The sequence below is a fragment of the Prunus persica genome, chromosome G8 (genome assembly GCF_000346465.2).
Source record: "Prunus persica cultivar Lovell chromosome G8, Prunus_persica_NCBIv2, whole genome shotgun sequence".
NCBI classification, from domain to species: Eukaryota; Viridiplantae; Streptophyta; class Magnoliopsida; order Rosales; family Rosaceae; genus Prunus; species Prunus persica.
Window position 1 is genome coordinate 18,344,922 of NC_034016.1, and position 17,886 is coordinate 18,362,807.

The following is a 17,886-nucleotide window of genomic DNA, read 5'->3' on the forward strand; positions in this document are numbered from 1 at the left end:
CCACTCCACGTACTTGGTTGAATAATAATAATAATAATAATGCCAATAATTTCTAAGTGTCGGTGCTGCACAGTCCATGTTCCTTTACACATTACACAGAGAGAGTGCTTTGTTTTGCTTTTGTATGCATTCCGTGCGCAAGGTGTCAAAACTACACCAATTATATCATTTGCGATATGCTCTTTTTCCTCCATCGCATTCTGTTTTGGATAAAATAAAATAAAATTATTTACAAAAGAAAATTTTCAAAATTCGTCAATTAGAAAATGAAGACTTATAACTCTAGCGATCTTATGGGTTCGTGAGGATATAAAATCTCATACTTATTGCCGATCAGCTAGTCTCAGTTAAATCATTGTCGAAAATACACTCATTCGTGTTTGAGCTTAAAGTTTGACTCTTTTTCTCTAATTAAAAAAGAAATTCATAAAATGTGCTTTCTAATTAATCTTTCTTTTTTACTTTAGTATCCACTGAATTTGGCTTTTAGAGAAAATTAGTATTGAACTTTACGTAAATTTTAATTATTATTCTTGTTTTCTTCATTTGGCTTTCTAATCTAACCTTCCTTTCAGGTGAAGGCTATGATGGTGTGATGGTACGACGTCGCTTTGTGCAATATTCCAATAGCTATCAGTGTCATGGTATTGGTGGTGCAATAATGTGCATGCATGGGTTGCACTGCAAAAAGGCGACGACCGGACACACCGCTTTTGTTGACCTCCGTCCGCCCTAAAATCTCGGGCGCTATTATCGGTAAAGAATAATACTAGCTGAATTTCCACTCCTCGTAAAAACTTTTGTATTGATATGATTTTTCGCATATAGTGTGGTCGATATTATTTATATTTATTTTGATCAAAGCGAAATATGATATTCAAATTCGGAACATCTTCTAACATTAAGAAGAGAAATACTATTAAATTATTCTTATATCATAATTAAATATTGCGTAAAACTTAATTAAATTATATTTTGTGCAACTCTAATTAACCATACGAGGATCATTTGCATTATTCTATCTATAAATTGTCTCAAAATGCACAAGTTCTAACGAGCTATGACTTGCAAATTGGGCAAATGATATTGACATGGCAAGCAATACACATCGCTTTGCCATGACCTAAGGGCATTTTGGCCAACAAACATCGGTTTTGTTATAGCACATTGATCACAATTGAACGATTTAAGGAAAGTTCGGCGTGTACAAATTTAAGGAAAGTTGGGTATTTTTTCATTGAGATTTTCGTTCCCGTTCTATTTTAGTTCAATTATGTTTCTAGTGGAATTAGGGTTTGATGGGTTTAGAGTGGTGTTGAGTCTATTGCCAGATTATTCAAGATTATTCAACTGTAGCATTTACAGTCTATAGAGAATAAGACCAACATAGAGCATAGAATAAGGCAATCAATTTTAACCAGAAGAAAACAAAACCAGAGAGTGGTGGCACTTGTCAGGGAGGCGAGGAAGGCAAGTCCAGTGTTCCCACTAGTGGAAGTAGCGAACACTAAACAGCTGGATGCAGCTGCACTCACTTGCATCACCAACAGACCAATTCCCATTTTTCTATGTCTAACCAACCAAAAAAAAAAAAGACACCACTTTTTTACTCTCAAAGATTCAATCTTTTCACACAGTCCCCACCTTCCCCTCTCCTTCTCTCTCCTCTCTCTCTCTCTTCTCTCTCTCTCTCTCTCTCTCTCTCTCTCTCTCTCACTGACAAGTGACTCAAACACAAAACACTGGAGACTCTGCAACTCAATCTCCAAATTCACAATGCCCTCCTTCTTCTTCATCTTCCTCCTTCTCTTCTTATCTTCTCAGCCCATTGCTTCCTCAAGGCCAAACCATAGGGTCCTCCACCAGCCATTTCTGCCTCAAGACTCTTCCTCACCTCCCACTCAGCCCCCATCACCTTCCCCACCTTCCCCACCTTCCCTCCCTTCAAACCCAACTCCCCCAAAGTACCCATTTTCCGGTTCCAACTCTACCCCTGCCGATTCCCCCTTTTTCCCATCCTACCCCTCCCCGCCGCCTCCTCCTCCCTCCCCAACCACCGCCTTCGCCTCCTTCCCCGCCAACATCTCCTCCCTCATCGTCCCCAAAACCCCCTCCGGAAACTCCAGCGCCCACAAGCTCCTCGCCCTCACCATCGCCGCCGTGCTATCCGCCGTCGTCGTAATCTCCCTCGCCGCCTTCTTCCTCTACCGCCGCAGACGACACAATAGCCGCAACTTTCCCGATGACGACGAGGACGACAAGTCGTTTATTAGATCCGAACAAAGCAACAGGCTGTTTCAGCAGCCCAATCACAATCACAGCCACTCATTCAGTGGGACCCACAAACTCCGGACCGCCTCGTCCACCAGCTCCGAGTTCCTCTACCTGGGCACATTGGTCAGCTCACGCGGACTCGAGGACCCAGTCGACTCGTGCGGCAGTAATGGCCTCGTCGCCGAGTTAGAAACTCGGAAAGTCGAGTCGCCGGACCTTCAGCCGCTTCCGCCATTGGCTCGGCAGAGCTCGATGCTGAGCAATTGTGAGAATGCCGAACCGGGTTCGACCCGAGACCGAGACGAAGACGAGGACGAAGAAGAAGAAGAGTTCTACTCGCCCAGAGGGTCTTCGGGCGATCGAGAGAGCTTCAACGGAACTGGATCGGGGTCCAGGAGAGTGTTCGCGGCGGTGGCGGATGGTGTTTTCGACCGGAGAAGCAGTGAAACAACGTCTTGCTCTTGCTCGTCTTCCGATTCGGGTTCGCCGTCTCGGTCACAGTCTATCAGCCTCTCTCCGCCGGTGAGTTTGAGCCCCAACAGAAGATCAGAAGAGCCCAAGCCTCCTGAGCCCGCAGCTACGTACCATGCGACGCGGTTTGGTAACGAGAATGTACGGTCTCCTTCATTGACTCCAATGTCTTCGCCAGAGAAAGCTGCGGACGAATACCCATCTACATCGGACCGAAAGAGACGGTCTCCCTCATTGTCGTCGCTATCTTTTTCACCGGAGACAAGCTTGGAGAAGAACCCAGATGCATCAGCTAAAGTTTCGGTCGTTTCGGGCCAAAGTTCTCTGATTTCGTCACCGGAGAGAGGTTTCGGAAAGAACCCAGATGCATCAGCTAAAGTTTCGGTCGTTTCGGGCCAAAGTTCTCTGATTTCGTCACCGGAGAGAGGTTTCGGAAAGAACCCAGATGCATTACCGAAAGTTTCGGTCATTTCGGGCCTAAGTTCTCCGATTTCGTCACCAGAGAGAGGTTTGGGAAAGAACCCAGATTCATCATCACGGAGAACTTCGGTCGTTTCGGACCAAAGCTCGCCCAGTTCATCACCGGAGAGAGGTTTCGGTAAGAACCCAGATTCATCATCACCGATAATTTCGGTCGTTTCGGACCAAAGCTCGCCCAGTTCATCACCGGAGAGAGGTTTCGGTAAGAACCCAGATTCATCATCACCGATAATTTCGGTCGTTTCGGACCAAAGCTCGCCCATTTCGTCACCAGAGAGAAGTTTCGTAAAGAACCCAGAAGCGTCACCGAAAGTTTCGGCCTTTTCAGATCGTAATGAGCAGTCGTCTTCGTCATCTTCATCTTATTCATCGTCACCAGAAAGACGATCAAATGCTTCTGATCCAAAGGCCAAGTCTTTTTCACCAGAGAAAAGCCCAGCTGCATCACCAAGAATTTCAAGCGCTTCCGAATATATTAATTTGGATCCAAAAGTGCAGTCTCTCTCATCATCAGCTTCATCTTCATTGTCTAACTCACCAGAGAGGGAGTTTGGGAACAATTCAGATGCTTCATCAAAACTTTCGAATGTTTCTCACCACACTACAGAGTCTCCAGTGAGACTTAGCGGTGGTTTAAAACATCTTATTTCAGTGCCGCCGCCTCCGCCACCGATGCCTCCTTCACTAAGACTGTGGGAAACTCCAAGTCCTAAAACACCGGTTGGCCAAGTGATGTGTAAGCCTCCAGCTCTCGTACCTCCTTCAAGACCTTTTGTATTTCAGAACCCAGCAAAGGTCTCTGTTTCACCAGTGGAGTTGCCTCCAAGTTCGAATCCCTTGGAGCCTATTGAGGAGAATCCAAAACCCAAGTTAAAGCCATTGCATTGGGATAAAGTTCGAGCAAGCTCCGATCGCGAAATGGTGTGGGATCAGCTTAGATCAAGCTCTTTCAAGTAAGACATTGCAGTCTCTTACTATGTAGTTTCGCCTTATATTGTGCTGCAATCTGTATCTGATTTGCATTTTACTTGCTTTTCTTGTTATAGTACGCTTATAAATTATGCAGTACTTCGGTTGGTTGTATTGTGTTGCTCCACTAAATTTGTGGAATTGGGGTGGTTGCAGGTTGAATGAAGAAATGATAGAGACATTGTTTGTTGTAAAAACACCAAACCCGAATCCAAAGGAAACGACCCCACGCACAGTTCTTCCCTCTCCAAACCAAGAGAACAGAGTACTTGATCCGAAAAAGTCGCAAAATATTGCAATCTCGCTAAGGGCACTCAATGTGACCATAGATGAAGTTTGTGAAGCATTATTAGAAGGTATAAATCCGTTAGTTTTTGGTTATTTCTTCAGAGTTATCTTCTTTTGGTTATAGCTTGAACTCACCCTTTAAATAACATTGAGAATTTTATGATTTTGGTTGGTCAGGAAAATATTTGAAACAAGCATTCAAATACTCTCTGTCTTTCTATTAGCATTATGTTGTTCATATCCTTTTGCTTCTAAAAATTTATTGTACTGAAATATAGCAGTGATTCTTCTTAGAGGATTTCTAATTGCGAACGGAATGGTTTTTGATAAGTTTCGTGTGATGGTTGTAAATTCATGGTGCTTGTTGGTACTGGTTATCAATGCAGGTAATTCTGATGCTCTTGGAACCGAATTACTTGAAAGTCTATTGAAGATGGCTCCAACCAAAGAAGAAGAGCGTAAGTTGAAGGAGTACAAAGATGATTCACCAGTTAAGCTTGGTACTGCTGAGAAATTTCTGAAAGAGTTGCTTGACGTTCCGTTTGCATTTAAAAGGGTGGAGGCAATGCTCTACATGACTAATTTTGAGTCTGAGATTGATTACCTTAAAAAGTCTTTTGAAACTCTAGAGGTAAATCACACCTCTCTCTCTCTCTCTCTCTCTCTCTCTCTCACTGGTCCTGTTAATTTCTTTCCCTTTTCTGCATGTAATTTTAGTATCCTTTTTTATACTCATGCTAAGGTGCCTTCTGGTGTTATCTCACTGCAATTTCCTTCATGCAGGCTGCCTGTGAAGAATTGAGGAACAGTAGGATGTTCTTGAAGCTTCTAGAAGCTGTGCTGAAGACTGGAAACAGGATGAATGTTGGGACAAACCGTGGTGATGCCCATGCCTTCAAACTTGACACACTCCTCAAGCTGGTCGATGTCAAGGGGGCTGATGGGAAAACCACACTCTTGCATTTTGTTGTACAAGAAATCATAAGAACTGAAGGTGCTCGTCTCACTGGTGGGAATCAAACTTCAAACCCAACTGTGAATGATGATGCCAAGTGTAGGAGGCTTGGCCTGCAAGTTGTTTCAGGTCTCAGTTCAGAGCTCACTAATGTGAAGAAAGCTGCTGCCATGGATTCTGATGTGCTTAGCACTGATGTTTCAAAGCTTTCTAAAGGAATTAGCGACATTCAGGAGGTTGTGCAATTAAATGAGAGAGCGGTATCAGATGAAAGCAGGCAGAAATTTTCAGAGTCAATGAACATGTTCATGAAAATGGCCGAAGAGGAGATTATAAGACTTCAAGCTCAAGAAAGTGTTGCCTTGTCCCTAGTGAAGGAGATTACAGAGTACTTCCATGGTAACTCCGCAAGGGAAGAAGCTCACCCTTTCAGAATCTTCATGGTGGTCAGAGACTTTCTTACAATTCTTGACCGGGTATGTAAAGAAGTTGGTATGATAAATGAGCGAACGATAGTTAGTACTGCCCACAAATTTCCAGTTCCAGTAAATCCAATGCTACCACAAGTAATTCCAGTAAATCCAATGCTGCCCCAAGCACTTCCTGGAATGCATGGAAGGCGGCCGTACAGTTGGACTGATGATGAGAGCACATCTCCATAGTTTCCCTGGCTCATTTCAGAACGGCTTTTTGGTTCGATTTAGCAAGAAACTGCCTGAAGTAGGCGGTCAGAACAGGTTGAAGCTTAGAATGGTCCAGCTTGCATGCCAGGTTATATATATATATATATAGCTTCCGGTTCTCCACCCTAATATTTGGACTTGTAAAAAAATTTCATGTAAGCGATTTTGCGTTCTATAGATAATATACGGAGGAAGGGATTTTATCTGGGAAGAATAAGTTGTATTTCGGATTAGTTTAATACTGTAGACCTGTCTAGAACGTTGATCATAGAAATGCTGTTTAAGGCAAGCAGAACCCATGGCTGTAGATAGTTTCTGTAAATGTTCTGTACTGTACCAAATCAAACTACTAATTTATTCTCTGTTAACTTTCTTATCCCCAATTATTCTTTGTAATTTAATCCTGGCATGCTTAGTGTTTGATTACGCAGTCAACTTGTTTTTTTAATTCGAATATTTAAAAGAAGACATGAAGGGGTCGTTTTCCATTAAGGGATACATCACATGATGTAAATCCTGCGTGTTTCAAGGAAAAGATTCTGCTGCTTACAGGCAAATTGAAAATGGTGTGCTTGCTTGGTGCCTTTTGATCCAACCAGAAAGTCACCTGCCTCCATTGAAATATCTATGCCTTTTTAACTGGACCCGAGTTTTTTTACTGTTTTTTTAGTGGAATATCCTGATCTTTAACCAACACAAGTAATAAAAGGGCAGGAAGGAAAAGTTCCATTTCTATTGTCTTTATTCCTTTTGGATAACATTTTGTAATTTTCCTTACGAGCAAAACAAGAGTTTGTGGAGGAGCCTTCCTCATCTGAATAGTAATTCTTTCACATGCACAAAATGAATCTGCACCCTTGATTTCGCTACACAAATCACAGATGAAATAAGTAGATTTGTGGTTTTGATTGACAATTTGATATTAGAGGTACTACATATAAATATGAGCCCTTTCAACTGATGATAGGCATGCTTGCTCACCTTTTCCAAAAGTTTCAATTACAGGAGAAATATAAATATAGCCCATTTGTTCAAAGGTTTTTCTTTAGGATTTTGTTTTTTCACTTGTAACTAACAACTATGGGCCTCTTCATTGCCTATTGTCTCGTACGATTATCGTATTCGTGTTTATTTTCCGAAGCCTCTTGTTGAAAGCAAGGCTTGAGAATCCATGCGGTCTACTATATGGCGTGCTTCTTCCTCTGTTGCTGGAACCACATTTAGTATCCTAAATCCATTTTTCTTGGCCTTCGCCTCGGGACGTACAGTGAAGGTGAAATAAAATGTATTCGATACCTGTTTCAAACATGAGATAGTAAAAGATGTGCAGTTATCTAAAAGGAAAATTCATGAATGAATAGATCATCATAAAACTGAAAGTTCCTTGAAAGTGAAATGGGTATCTAGTACTGTAGCATTGCCAAACTTTAGCTTTCTTGTTCTTTGAACGTGGAGTTGGAGGAACATACCTCACTAGACCTGAGCTCAGGCCTGGTAACGTGAGCTACAACTTCAATATTAATCAGAGGCTGATCTGGATTAACTTCTGTGTAGAGGACACATGATTTGAAACGCAGGAAGTCTCCAACGTCCACCTACAATCAAGGGCCATTCAGAAAGCCAAAATAATAGGTTAAAGACACTTTGGATAAGATACTCGCCTAAGATAATAAATAACAAAAACAGTACCAGAAAATGCTTCACTGGAATTTCAATTGAGGGAGAAGCTAATGACTATGCGTAATGCTAGCAATTAAGGAGGATGTCAATGGGGTACTCACAGGTCTCAAGAAGTCAACGTGATCAACTTCTAGAAAGTAAGGCACTAAGCCCGCAAAGGCATAAGCTGTGGAGAAAGCCAATTCAAATGCACGGTGCATCAGAAACCCTCCAAAGATTCGACCATGGATGTTTCTCTGCTGTGGTTGGCAGATCAATGAGTTTTCCAAGCGGGTATCCCTCAGAAGAATGCTATCTCTGTCTGCCAAGGCAGGCATATCACAGAAGATCCTTCCCTCAGCCAACAGTGTTTCAAGTCTATTTACTTCTCCATTCTCAAACTCCCTTTTGTCTCCTCCTCCTCTCTTTCTTTTCCTCAGATTATTTCTGGCTTCTGCTTCCTCGAAAAGCAATTTTTCTCTTTCAGTTTCTGGTGAGATCCTATTAACTGGAGCAGCTTTTCCAGTCTTAGAATCACGAGCCACAAATATGAAGTTTGCTGAAAGAGCTACTGAGTCTGAATTGTCAGATCCTTCTGAAAAAAAAATAAAAAATCACTTATGCAAGTCTGCTCGGTCATAGCATTAAGCCCTTCCCTTCACATGAAGAGAAGCAAAACTTCAAAGGCAACACCACTAGCTGAGCAGGCAGATAATATCAATATCCCTTTTCTTTTTTCTTTTTAAGTTGACAATATTGGTCATAGTTCGAACTTCTTATAACAGTCACTCCGTAGTTCTTGTGGGTTTTAGTTTCAAGGTAAAGACTACGCTAAACAGAGGCAAATTGTAAAGCTTACTTTCCATTAAACTCAAATTATAAGGAAAAAAACATTGATGATAAGCAATTTTAATACTCATCAACGGATATATTTTAAAGAATAGCACACTTTATAGAGGGAAATGCTGGGAAAAAAGAATTCGATTGAACTTTGAAACATTACCAAACTTCAAGTTATTATAAGTACCTTTAGAGGACTGGGTGACTTCTAATTGAATCTCAATAGATGATCGCCCAACCCATATGACAGCACCAACTATGTTTAGATCAATATCAACACTAATTGGCTTCTTCAGAACAATCTTGTCAACAGATGCAGTGACCAGCAAGAGTGGCCTTGTTGTGCAATCATCGTCAGAACAGTGCTGATCCACACAAAGGTATAAAATTAAAGTCGCTCACTTCACTAAAAGAAAAGCACAAACAAGAAATTCCACCTTGGAGAAATTTACTTTAACATGAAATAAGCTGGCAACTCAGCTCATAATTATCAGGTCTCTTTAAAAGACAATTTTTTTTCTAGCTTAGATCACTGCACATGACCACCACTCGGCTTCCCCACCCCCCCTTTGCATCATAATTATACATATGCAAAGAGTACCAATTCAGTGCTCTCTCTCTTAAAGAAAAAGCATTCCAGATTATGGCAGCTCCATAGCATAATGCTATGTGTCAAAAAATCTCATTCCTGAAAACTAGGATTCAGCCAAAAAGTTGAACACAACAGCGGAAAAATACCATACAAGACATATCACAATCAAAAAATTAAAACCAGAAAGTTCCTAACAACGTAAAGTTCGAAAGCTCAGGCCTACACATTGAAACTGCAATTCAACCAAACCAATCACAACCCAGTTCAAGTAATCAAATTTCAAGCACAACCCACATATCCAATTACACTAAAGACTAAAAAAAAACTGTACCTTGACAGAAATGGTTCCCGCTAAAGCATCAAGGTCCTCAAGCAATTTCCCAATTCTAACCTCATTCCAAGGATCCCTGTACTGCTCCCTCAATATATAATCCGACGAGAAATTGTACAGAATTGTGGTCCTGCTCTGCGCCGGAGTCTTGTTGAGCAACTCGCTCTGTGGAGGAGCGTCTTTCGGAGGGTCCAAAAAGAACCTCTCGAAGATCTTAGACCTCGCTTCCCACAGTGCATTTGTCACCGGCGACTGGTACATTCCGGGCCACAAGCTTATGGGCTTTCGGGTCGAACCGTTGGGCCCATCTTGTACCGAAGCCGGGTTCTCGAAAGGCGATGAAAAGGTTGAGACTACGGGAATGGCGGTGTTGGAATTGGAATTGGGAGGAGAGGAATTCAAGTCCATGGGATTTTGGGGGGTTTTGAGAATTGGGTTTCTGGGAAATTTTCAGGTGTGGCTTGTGGGTTTTAAACTGGTTTTGTTTAATTTTGGTGGTTACAAGTTTGGTGGGTTTTAATTTTAAAGAAGTCAGCGTTGCTTTTATAGTTGAAGTTGTGAGCTTGCTTGCTTGCTTTTGATCATATTTAAAGCTGAGAACTGGCAGGTCATTCGGAGAAGACGATGGGGACTTTTGATTATTCTTTGCAGATTTTCCACGAAAGTGGGATGAATGTTTGAACGACAAGACTTGCTCAGCACAACGACGAGTCGCTTTTGGCGTTTGTAGCATTCCCAATTTTTATTTGACTATGAGTGATATAATATTGATGAGAATTTGTTAAGTTCAAATGAGTGCATTTGCCATTTGCATGGTCAACACGGGAAACATTTTCATCAAACGGGCTATCATCCGGTCAATCACGATATGTCATTTGTGATAATTTTTCCATATGACAAATTGTAATTGGTCGAAAATAGTGTTTTATACAAGTGTTTCTGGTCAACATGAAACTCCATAAGGAGTAAGTACGATTATAAGCTCAATTAACATTCGTGATCAATTTCCTAACAACTTAAATTTGACCTTTAACTAACAAGATAAGACTCCACGAGAGAGATGGTGTATTGGTCTATTCTCTCGAAGGGTACGATAAGTCTTAAAAATCTGATTCTGCCATACAAGCATATGGAAGTTTTTCTTTCAATGAGGTTCATATGGAAGTTCTTTCCATTTCAACTAATTTTTTCAACTTTTACACACTTTTTAAAATATTATTTTAACATTTTGGTTTCACTCAGAAAGACAAAAAAACCAGTTTATATTATAAGCAGAATCTCAGACACAACTTACAATACATTAATTTGACACCAGTTGATTGAGGTATTGTATTCGGTTGGCCTCACCATTACAGATTATAAAATATACGGCAGACGACTACTTTGATTTCTTTATTCTACATATATTCACCATCTAGCTGTTGCCTCTTTTTTTTTTGAGTCCAGGGGTTCAGAATCCATGTGCTACCACAGGTCGAGCTTCTTCCTCTGTGTCTAGGATCACATTCTTGATTTTGAAGTCCTTCATCGTGGCCTTTGCCTCAGGACGAACAGCGAAAGAGAAATGGAATGTATTTGATACCTGAAGCTTCCAAATTCTTAAATAAGAAAGAAGCATGTAATGTAGCCAAGTAGATAGCTAGCTAATTGACTGGGTTTCTGCTAGGTAAAAAATTAAGCAGCTTTTTTTCAAAAAAGTTGTTCACTATAGGGGATTAAATATTAACTGCTTAAGTACTTACCTCAGCAGACCTCTTCTCTGGGCTTGTAACATGAGCAACAACTTCAACATGGATCAGAGGTTGTTCAGGATCCTCTGGTTTTGTGTATAGAACACATGACTTGAAACGGAGGAAGTCTCCTACATCCACCTGCAGCTCAAAATTAAGGCATATAAACCATGAATTTTAATATACATTGATATTCAAAACTTAGAATACGGGACGCAAGGTTTTTAGTCATATTCTCTCAACACGTCCCATCACGTGAGTGTGGTACGAATGAGCTAAATACTTAGAGCATGCGTGACTAAAATTGGGTGGGAAAGGAACCTAGTTTATATGCCATCATGCAATATAATAGACACTCACAGGTTTTAAGAACTCGATGTGATCAACTTCTGAAAAGGAAGGCACCAAACCAGCAAAAGCATAAGCTGTTGAGAAATCCAATTCGAAAGCCCGGTACATCAGAAACCTTCCAAAGACTCGACCATGCATGTTCCTGTGCTGTGGCTGGCATATCAGAGAGCTTTCGAGGCAGGTTTCCCCTCATGAGAATGCTTTCTCTGTCTGCCAAGGACGGCATGCTGTTGAAGATCCATCCCTCAGCCAACATTGCTTCAACTCTATTTTTGGTGATTAGTACCTCCCCATTCTCCAACTCTTTCCCTCTCTTGCTTTTCCTCAAGCTGTTTCTTGCTTCGGTTTCATCGAAAAGAGCCTTTTCTTGCTTAGTTTCGGGCAAAAGACGGTTCACTGGTACTGCTTCCCGTCTTTGAGTCAACGGCCACACATATACTGTATTCTCATTTGGTCAAGCTGGTCTATTTCTACCACATCAAATCATATTCCTGAGGCTTCTGCAATATTATCAGCGTACTATTGCTAGAACAAGAAGAAGCCCATGTAATAAGATATGCTTAATAATCCAAAACCACCATGAGGATTCTGAAATGACCATGAATCTCTATCATATCTTCAGCAAGAAATTAAAAAAAAATAGTCTGAGTAATGGCAGAAGGCATCTTCTGTACTCTTTCTCCATATTAAATGAAATTATGACTTTAGTTTACTTTTTAATGAAATAAATTACCTCGAAGATTCATAAACTAGTGGAGGGATCTAGTAGACAGTAGATTGTGAAATTATTCACATACATTTTTAGCCAACGAGATTATCAGCATACTTTAAAGTGCAAAACAAGTAAGAAACAAGGTGAAGAGTAGTAAGAAAATCCACAAGGAAAAAAATAGTAACAAGCTCTGCGAGTTCATACTTGAACTGCATCAAGTGGTATCAGAACGTCCTTTCTGCATTTTGCATCCTTCCTTGAGTTTAAAGCAAAGAGCTCTCATAGCAGATGCTGCACGTGCCCTGGACAAAGCAAAAATGATGCCGCACGGCTATACTTTCTAATTAAATTCGAATATTTTAAAAGTACAGCCGGGCGGCTATACTCTTTAAATATGTTCGAACGAACACGAAGCTTGCACTCGCTGAAGACGGAACTTTCTCTCCCAGTCACTGCTTCGTCCTCCGGCGGCACCGAAAAAAGACCCAACCCGCCTAGGCGCCCGCCTAGCCGCCTAGCCGCCTAGCACCCGCCTAGCGACCGCCTAGCCGCCTAGCGACCGCCTAGCCGCCTAGCGCCCGCGTAGCCACCTCCTAGCCGCCTAGCGCCCGCCTAGCCACCGCCTAGAGACTGCCTAGCCGCCTAGCGCCCGCCTAGGCCGACTTTTCAGTTGTCACTCTCCAGCATGCAAACGCATTCTCTCTCTCCCCTTGTCGTCAAGGTCTGTTGCCTCTGTTCATTCATTATAAATTTTAGTATTCAATAGTTCATAGCTTTTTCAATTTTTCAATTTTGAATTTTGATTGAAACGCTAGGTAATGTAGGGATTTTAATTTGTTTAAACATGCTCTTGACAATTGTTGTATGAGGGCACCTGTCAATTGTCGTAAATCAGTAGAAAACGTGCTTTTGAATTTTGTTAAGATTATATTGAGAGCCTAATGTTGGATTTTGAGATTGCAGTTTAGGAGAGCATTACGTGATTTTTCATGTAGGGAAGGGAAGTAGCATAATGACTTTAGGTTTTCGTGTTATGGCGCAACCCCTGAAGTTCTTGAAAGGCTTTATAAGGTCATACAGAGTCTAGCTAATCTAGTGCAACAGTATTTTAGGCTGGATGGGAAACCAGGCAATTTTTATGAGTACATATGATAATGATAAGCCTCAAGGAAAGGTTTCATCGGAAATATTTCACAAGGGGAGTGTGGGACCACAAGGAATTGAAGTTCATGAAGTTGGTATAGAGGAGCTACGAAATGCATAAATAATTATCTAGGTTTGATGAGTGCATTTTACTCCTTACTTGTGGACTGTGAGCTCTGTATAAAATTTGCGCGGAGTCTAAGATGAAGCATCATTATAAAAGTCTCAACTCTGAAGTTGACTTCTTATTTTGAGTTTGTGGACATAGCACAGATAATAGAAATGCACTGTGGGGGACAGTCATAGTATTTGTGAACAGAAAATAGCGATCTAAATTCCAACTACCAAGTGAGAAGAAAATCTGGGAACTTAAGAGGTGAAGACCAAGAGTGATTGACAGTGGATCATTATCTAGAGATCTATTTGATTTCGCCTACATTGCAGGCAGAAAATAAAAAGGCCAATCGTATTGGGAGAACCATGCATGCCTCAAGCCTGGCCAGGTGTCTCACATAATGAGTGATTGTTCTTTCCTTAGGGATGTTGATAGCTAAGCATCATCATCGTACATGCCCTTATTTTCTTCGGTTATAGGTACATTTGGTGGTCTATGTTGTACATGTTCCTATCACATTAACTTCTGTTAACTTATCACTAACAGGGTTCACTCCCAGTGTTTTTCTATTGTATTGATTTTTAATTGTCCTTTTGAAGTCACTCCTACCATCCATATTAATATTTTCATTCCCGCTACATGGTTGTGTTGCTCTTATGTGTGTCTAACACTTTGCCCCGTAAAACTAGCTACTAAAAGAATTGAGAATATATGATATCAGTCAGAAAGATTATAGAGTCTCCAAATCAGTTTTAACAGATGCCCTCCTTACCAGCTCTAAAACTGCATGACTAAAATCATCAAAGTTGATGACAAAATGGTAACTGTTGCCACTTTTTTTTTTGGTAGTGCAAACACAAATTATCAACCAAAAAAAGACTTCTAATAAAGATTTTTTCGTGGAGCTGGTGAGAGATTGGGTGAGCATGTAAGATGAAGGCTAACCAGACTAGGTGATCGTAGTGCTCTGAAAGCCATTGAATGAAAAGCTCAATATTGAAATCATAAAAAGGTAATCAAAGACCGCCGACTACTGATGTCATCCTCTATGACGATTGATCCAACGACATGTTTGAATTAGTTCTTATTCTTTTGTATGCTTTGTGGAATTTTTTTTGCCTTTTCCAAAATGTTTTGTTGACTAGAGAAATGCGTAGCTGACTGAAGGACATAGAGAGTAAGGACGATGCTTCACTCCTCATCCACAAACGTACACGTTCCTAATTCACCACCTAAACTTTACGTTGGAGAAATAATTGCCAAAAAGGCATATTTTTGTCACAAAGCCAAGTTTCCAGCAAAGAAATCAATACGTCGAGTAAATTCCAAACTCTGTTTTTATTATGCTGTGTCAAAATCTTTGAAAGGTGCCGATTATTTTCCAAGATTCTTATCGTCAAAGTATATGTATCCATTGCTGTTGCAGTCAAAAGCACCCATCCATTGCTGCAGCAGTCAAAAGCAAAGCAGTCCCCATACATTACATGGTGTGACTGTTTTTTACACACAACATTGTACATGTGACACATACTGATATCCCACAGCAAATGTCACGAAATACAAATGTTTAATTTGACTTCCTCCTGTGTGCTAAGAGATTCTAAACAGAAATTCTTCATTTCAGGGCATTAGTGATCGTCGAAAGTATATTAGACATGAGAAAAACTTGTGAGGTAGTGTAGCTCCATAAGTTCCAAACAACTTTAGTTGAGGGAGCATGCTGTTATCCTTCTTTTTCTTTGTAGAAAAAAACTAAAATGCTCATTTTTTTCTACAAAGTTCTAGAAAAGTCAAGAGCTCACAATAAATAAGTTGCATGGGGGCAAAGCAAAATGAATATGGCGGTGGAAGAAATCTCTAGAGCATGACTACAAACATGTTGTTGGGAGAAAGTGCCCAAGTCAGTTTACCAAGGCTAAGTCGGCAAACAATAGGCATGCAACCTAAAATGAAATGTGGAGTGAACCAATAAACTTCCAAACTAAATGGGAAGTAAACAAGCCACTCCCAAACTAAGGGAGCCAAGAGCTACCCAAACAAAGCTATGCTGAGGAGCCAATAAGCTCACCAAGCTAAGAGAAAGAGGGCCAATTAGCCTAACCCTATATATGTACACCAATCTATGTACTATTCTCCTCCAATATAATAAAATCACTTTGTTTCAACTATTGTCCTATTGTCCTAAACTCCTTCATCACATAAACCAACAATGGTATCACAGCAACACCACAATCACCCTACAATCTAACATTCTTCAACCTCTGCCCTGACTATTTCTACTATCTTCAGGCAATGGAAGGAGACATCAGATTTCTCAGGTTGTTACACTTGGAAACATATAATCGACGTTAGATTCTGAAAGCCTTGAGTTCGTTTTGAGCCTTCACTTAAAGGCTTGAGTTTTCTATTTGTCAGAATCACTTGTTTTATTTATATCAATGGACAGATCATGTTGTGTACATAATTAACAACTGTCCATATATTTATGATGTGCAAGATAGATGGGACTCAATACAATCAGCGCCTTACCCAGCCTTGCATTTACAGCAATAAGTTTCCAGATAAACAAAGATCAGATACAACAACAACAAAAAAAAAACTCTAACAATGTATATGGAGGCGATGCAACTTACTAACAATATCCTTAATACAAAAGTTTTGGTTTTTCATCGAGTTGGTGAGAGGTTGGGTGAGTAAGATGAAGGCTACCAGAGTGAAGAATGGATATCTCAAGTGGAAAAAATGGTTACTTTCAACCCCATTTTGAAGCAGCTATTGATAAACCCACACTGCGCACTATATCAGGCACTTTGACAAATCGTTCCTTGTCACCGTCCAACAACAAAAGACAACTTTTGAGTATATCAACCAATGTTTCTACGCAGTTCCATGCCTCAGTCTCCGAACCAATGCCCTTAAATAGCTCAACTCTAATCCCAGATTCAACTAAATCTTCAACCCTTATATTAATATTGCTCTCAGGTAGGCAGCACAACAGAAAAAATGTTTTCGCTTCCTTGCTTCCTAAGCACTCGTAACTCAACTCTATTTTTCGATACACTTCTTGCATCATTCCTGAGATGTTTGCTGGGCAGGGCTTTCTTAGTTGTCTCAGTGCATCAATCCACACTTTCCTGCTCTTTTGATGCAGTGCCCTTCCAACTGTTGCAATTGCAATTGGTAAACCAGCACATTCATGTAGAACCTGTTGTGCTACTGGAAGCAGTTCGGGAGATTCAATGGAACTGCCTGCCATCTCCCTAAACAAACTCCACGCTTCTTGTTCTAGCAACACACCAACCGAAAAAATCTTTTTGGTTCCAGAAAATATATCTTCGTTTCGCGATGATACCAAAATCTTGCAACCTTTCTTATCACAAGAAAGTGGAATTCCTATTTCCTCCAAATTCAGTGGCATAGAAACATTGTCCAATATTAAAAGGACCCTTTTATCCCCTGATAATCTTCGGCATAAGCTATTTGCTCTTGCAGATAAAGGTTGTCCTGCAAGTGATAGACCTAAACAATCTGCAATTTGATCTTGAATACATTTAAAGTCAAGGTTTGGGGTAAAAACTGCCATCACAACCTCATCATATAGACGCCATGCTTTTGCTCTCTGACTAACTTCTTTCACCAAGGTTGTCTTGCCAATACCTCCCTTTCCACATATTACAATCGGATTGATTTGATCGTCTGCTAGAGCTTCCATTACGCCTCTAAGGATCGAATTTCTTGATTCAAAAGCAATAGGTCCTTTCGGTGTGGATTCCAGTAACAACTTGAAATTACTTTGGGCTCTCATCTCAACACTGGCTGGTACATTCATGAGTCCTGACGTCAACATGATCTTGCACGTTCCGTTTGTGTCGGTATCACCATAAGGGATTCCGATGGCCTCAAGATCAGGCATGTCCCGGACATTAGCCAATACTACAAGCAACCTCCTAGAGTCTTGGGACATTCTAGCATGTAGCACCTGCGCCCGTTGAAACAAACTCCCATTCCCCAGATTCAGTTGTAGCATTTCTGCAATCTCACCTTGTATTCGTCTCAAGTTTGCATTAAGGGACACAACTGCCATCACAACTTGTTCAAATAGATCTTGCTGTCTCACTCTCTCGATGAACTCTTTCGTTGTCACGGTATCTCCTCCTCTGAATTTCAGACAATTAATGCCAACCAGGTTGGTATTTTCATCCTGCAGAGCCCTCAAGACCTCCTGTGTATAAGGTAATCTATATTCCAAACGCTCAGAAAGTTCCATAGGTGCTGGTGGAGGAAGTAAGGCTG

The 17,886-nt window shown here is 40.8% G+C and overlaps 3 protein-coding genes and 1 pseudogene across 3 annotated transcripts; 1 reads left to right on the top strand and 3 right to left on the bottom strand.

Annotated features, from left to right (window-relative positions):
- LOC18767641 (formin-like protein 1) lies at positions 1,420 to 6,517 on the top strand. The gene is made up of 4 exons (XM_020570151.1): positions 1,420 to 4,178; positions 4,351 to 4,550; positions 4,869 to 5,113; positions 5,266 to 6,517. Exons 1-4 carry the CDS (start codon positions 1,777 to 1,779, stop codon positions 6,097 to 6,099), a joined length of 3,681 nt encoding a protein of 1,226 aa, XP_020425740.1. The 5' UTR covers positions 1,420 to 1,776; the 3' UTR covers positions 6,100 to 6,517.
- On the bottom strand, positions 6,971 to 10,212 carry LOC18766822 (acyl-coenzyme A thioesterase 9, mitochondrial). Its single transcript, XM_007199777.2, has 5 exons — positions 9,543 to 10,212; positions 8,807 to 8,984; positions 7,902 to 8,374; positions 7,590 to 7,715; positions 6,971 to 7,416 (listed from the first exon to the last, which is right to left on the bottom strand). The coding sequence occupies exons 1-5, from the start codon at positions 9,948 to 9,950 to the stop codon at positions 7,249 to 7,251; spliced, it is 1,353 nt and encodes a 450-aa protein (XP_007199839.1). The 5' UTR covers positions 9,951 to 10,212; the 3' UTR covers positions 6,971 to 7,248.
- LOC109946263 lies at positions 10,752 to 12,308 on the bottom strand (annotated as a pseudogene).
- On the bottom strand, positions 16,346 to 17,860 carry LOC18767077 (disease resistance protein At4g27190). Its single transcript, XM_020553582.1, has one exon. It carries the CDS (start codon positions 17,858 to 17,860, stop codon positions 16,346 to 16,348), a length of 1,515 nt encoding a protein of 504 aa, XP_020409171.1.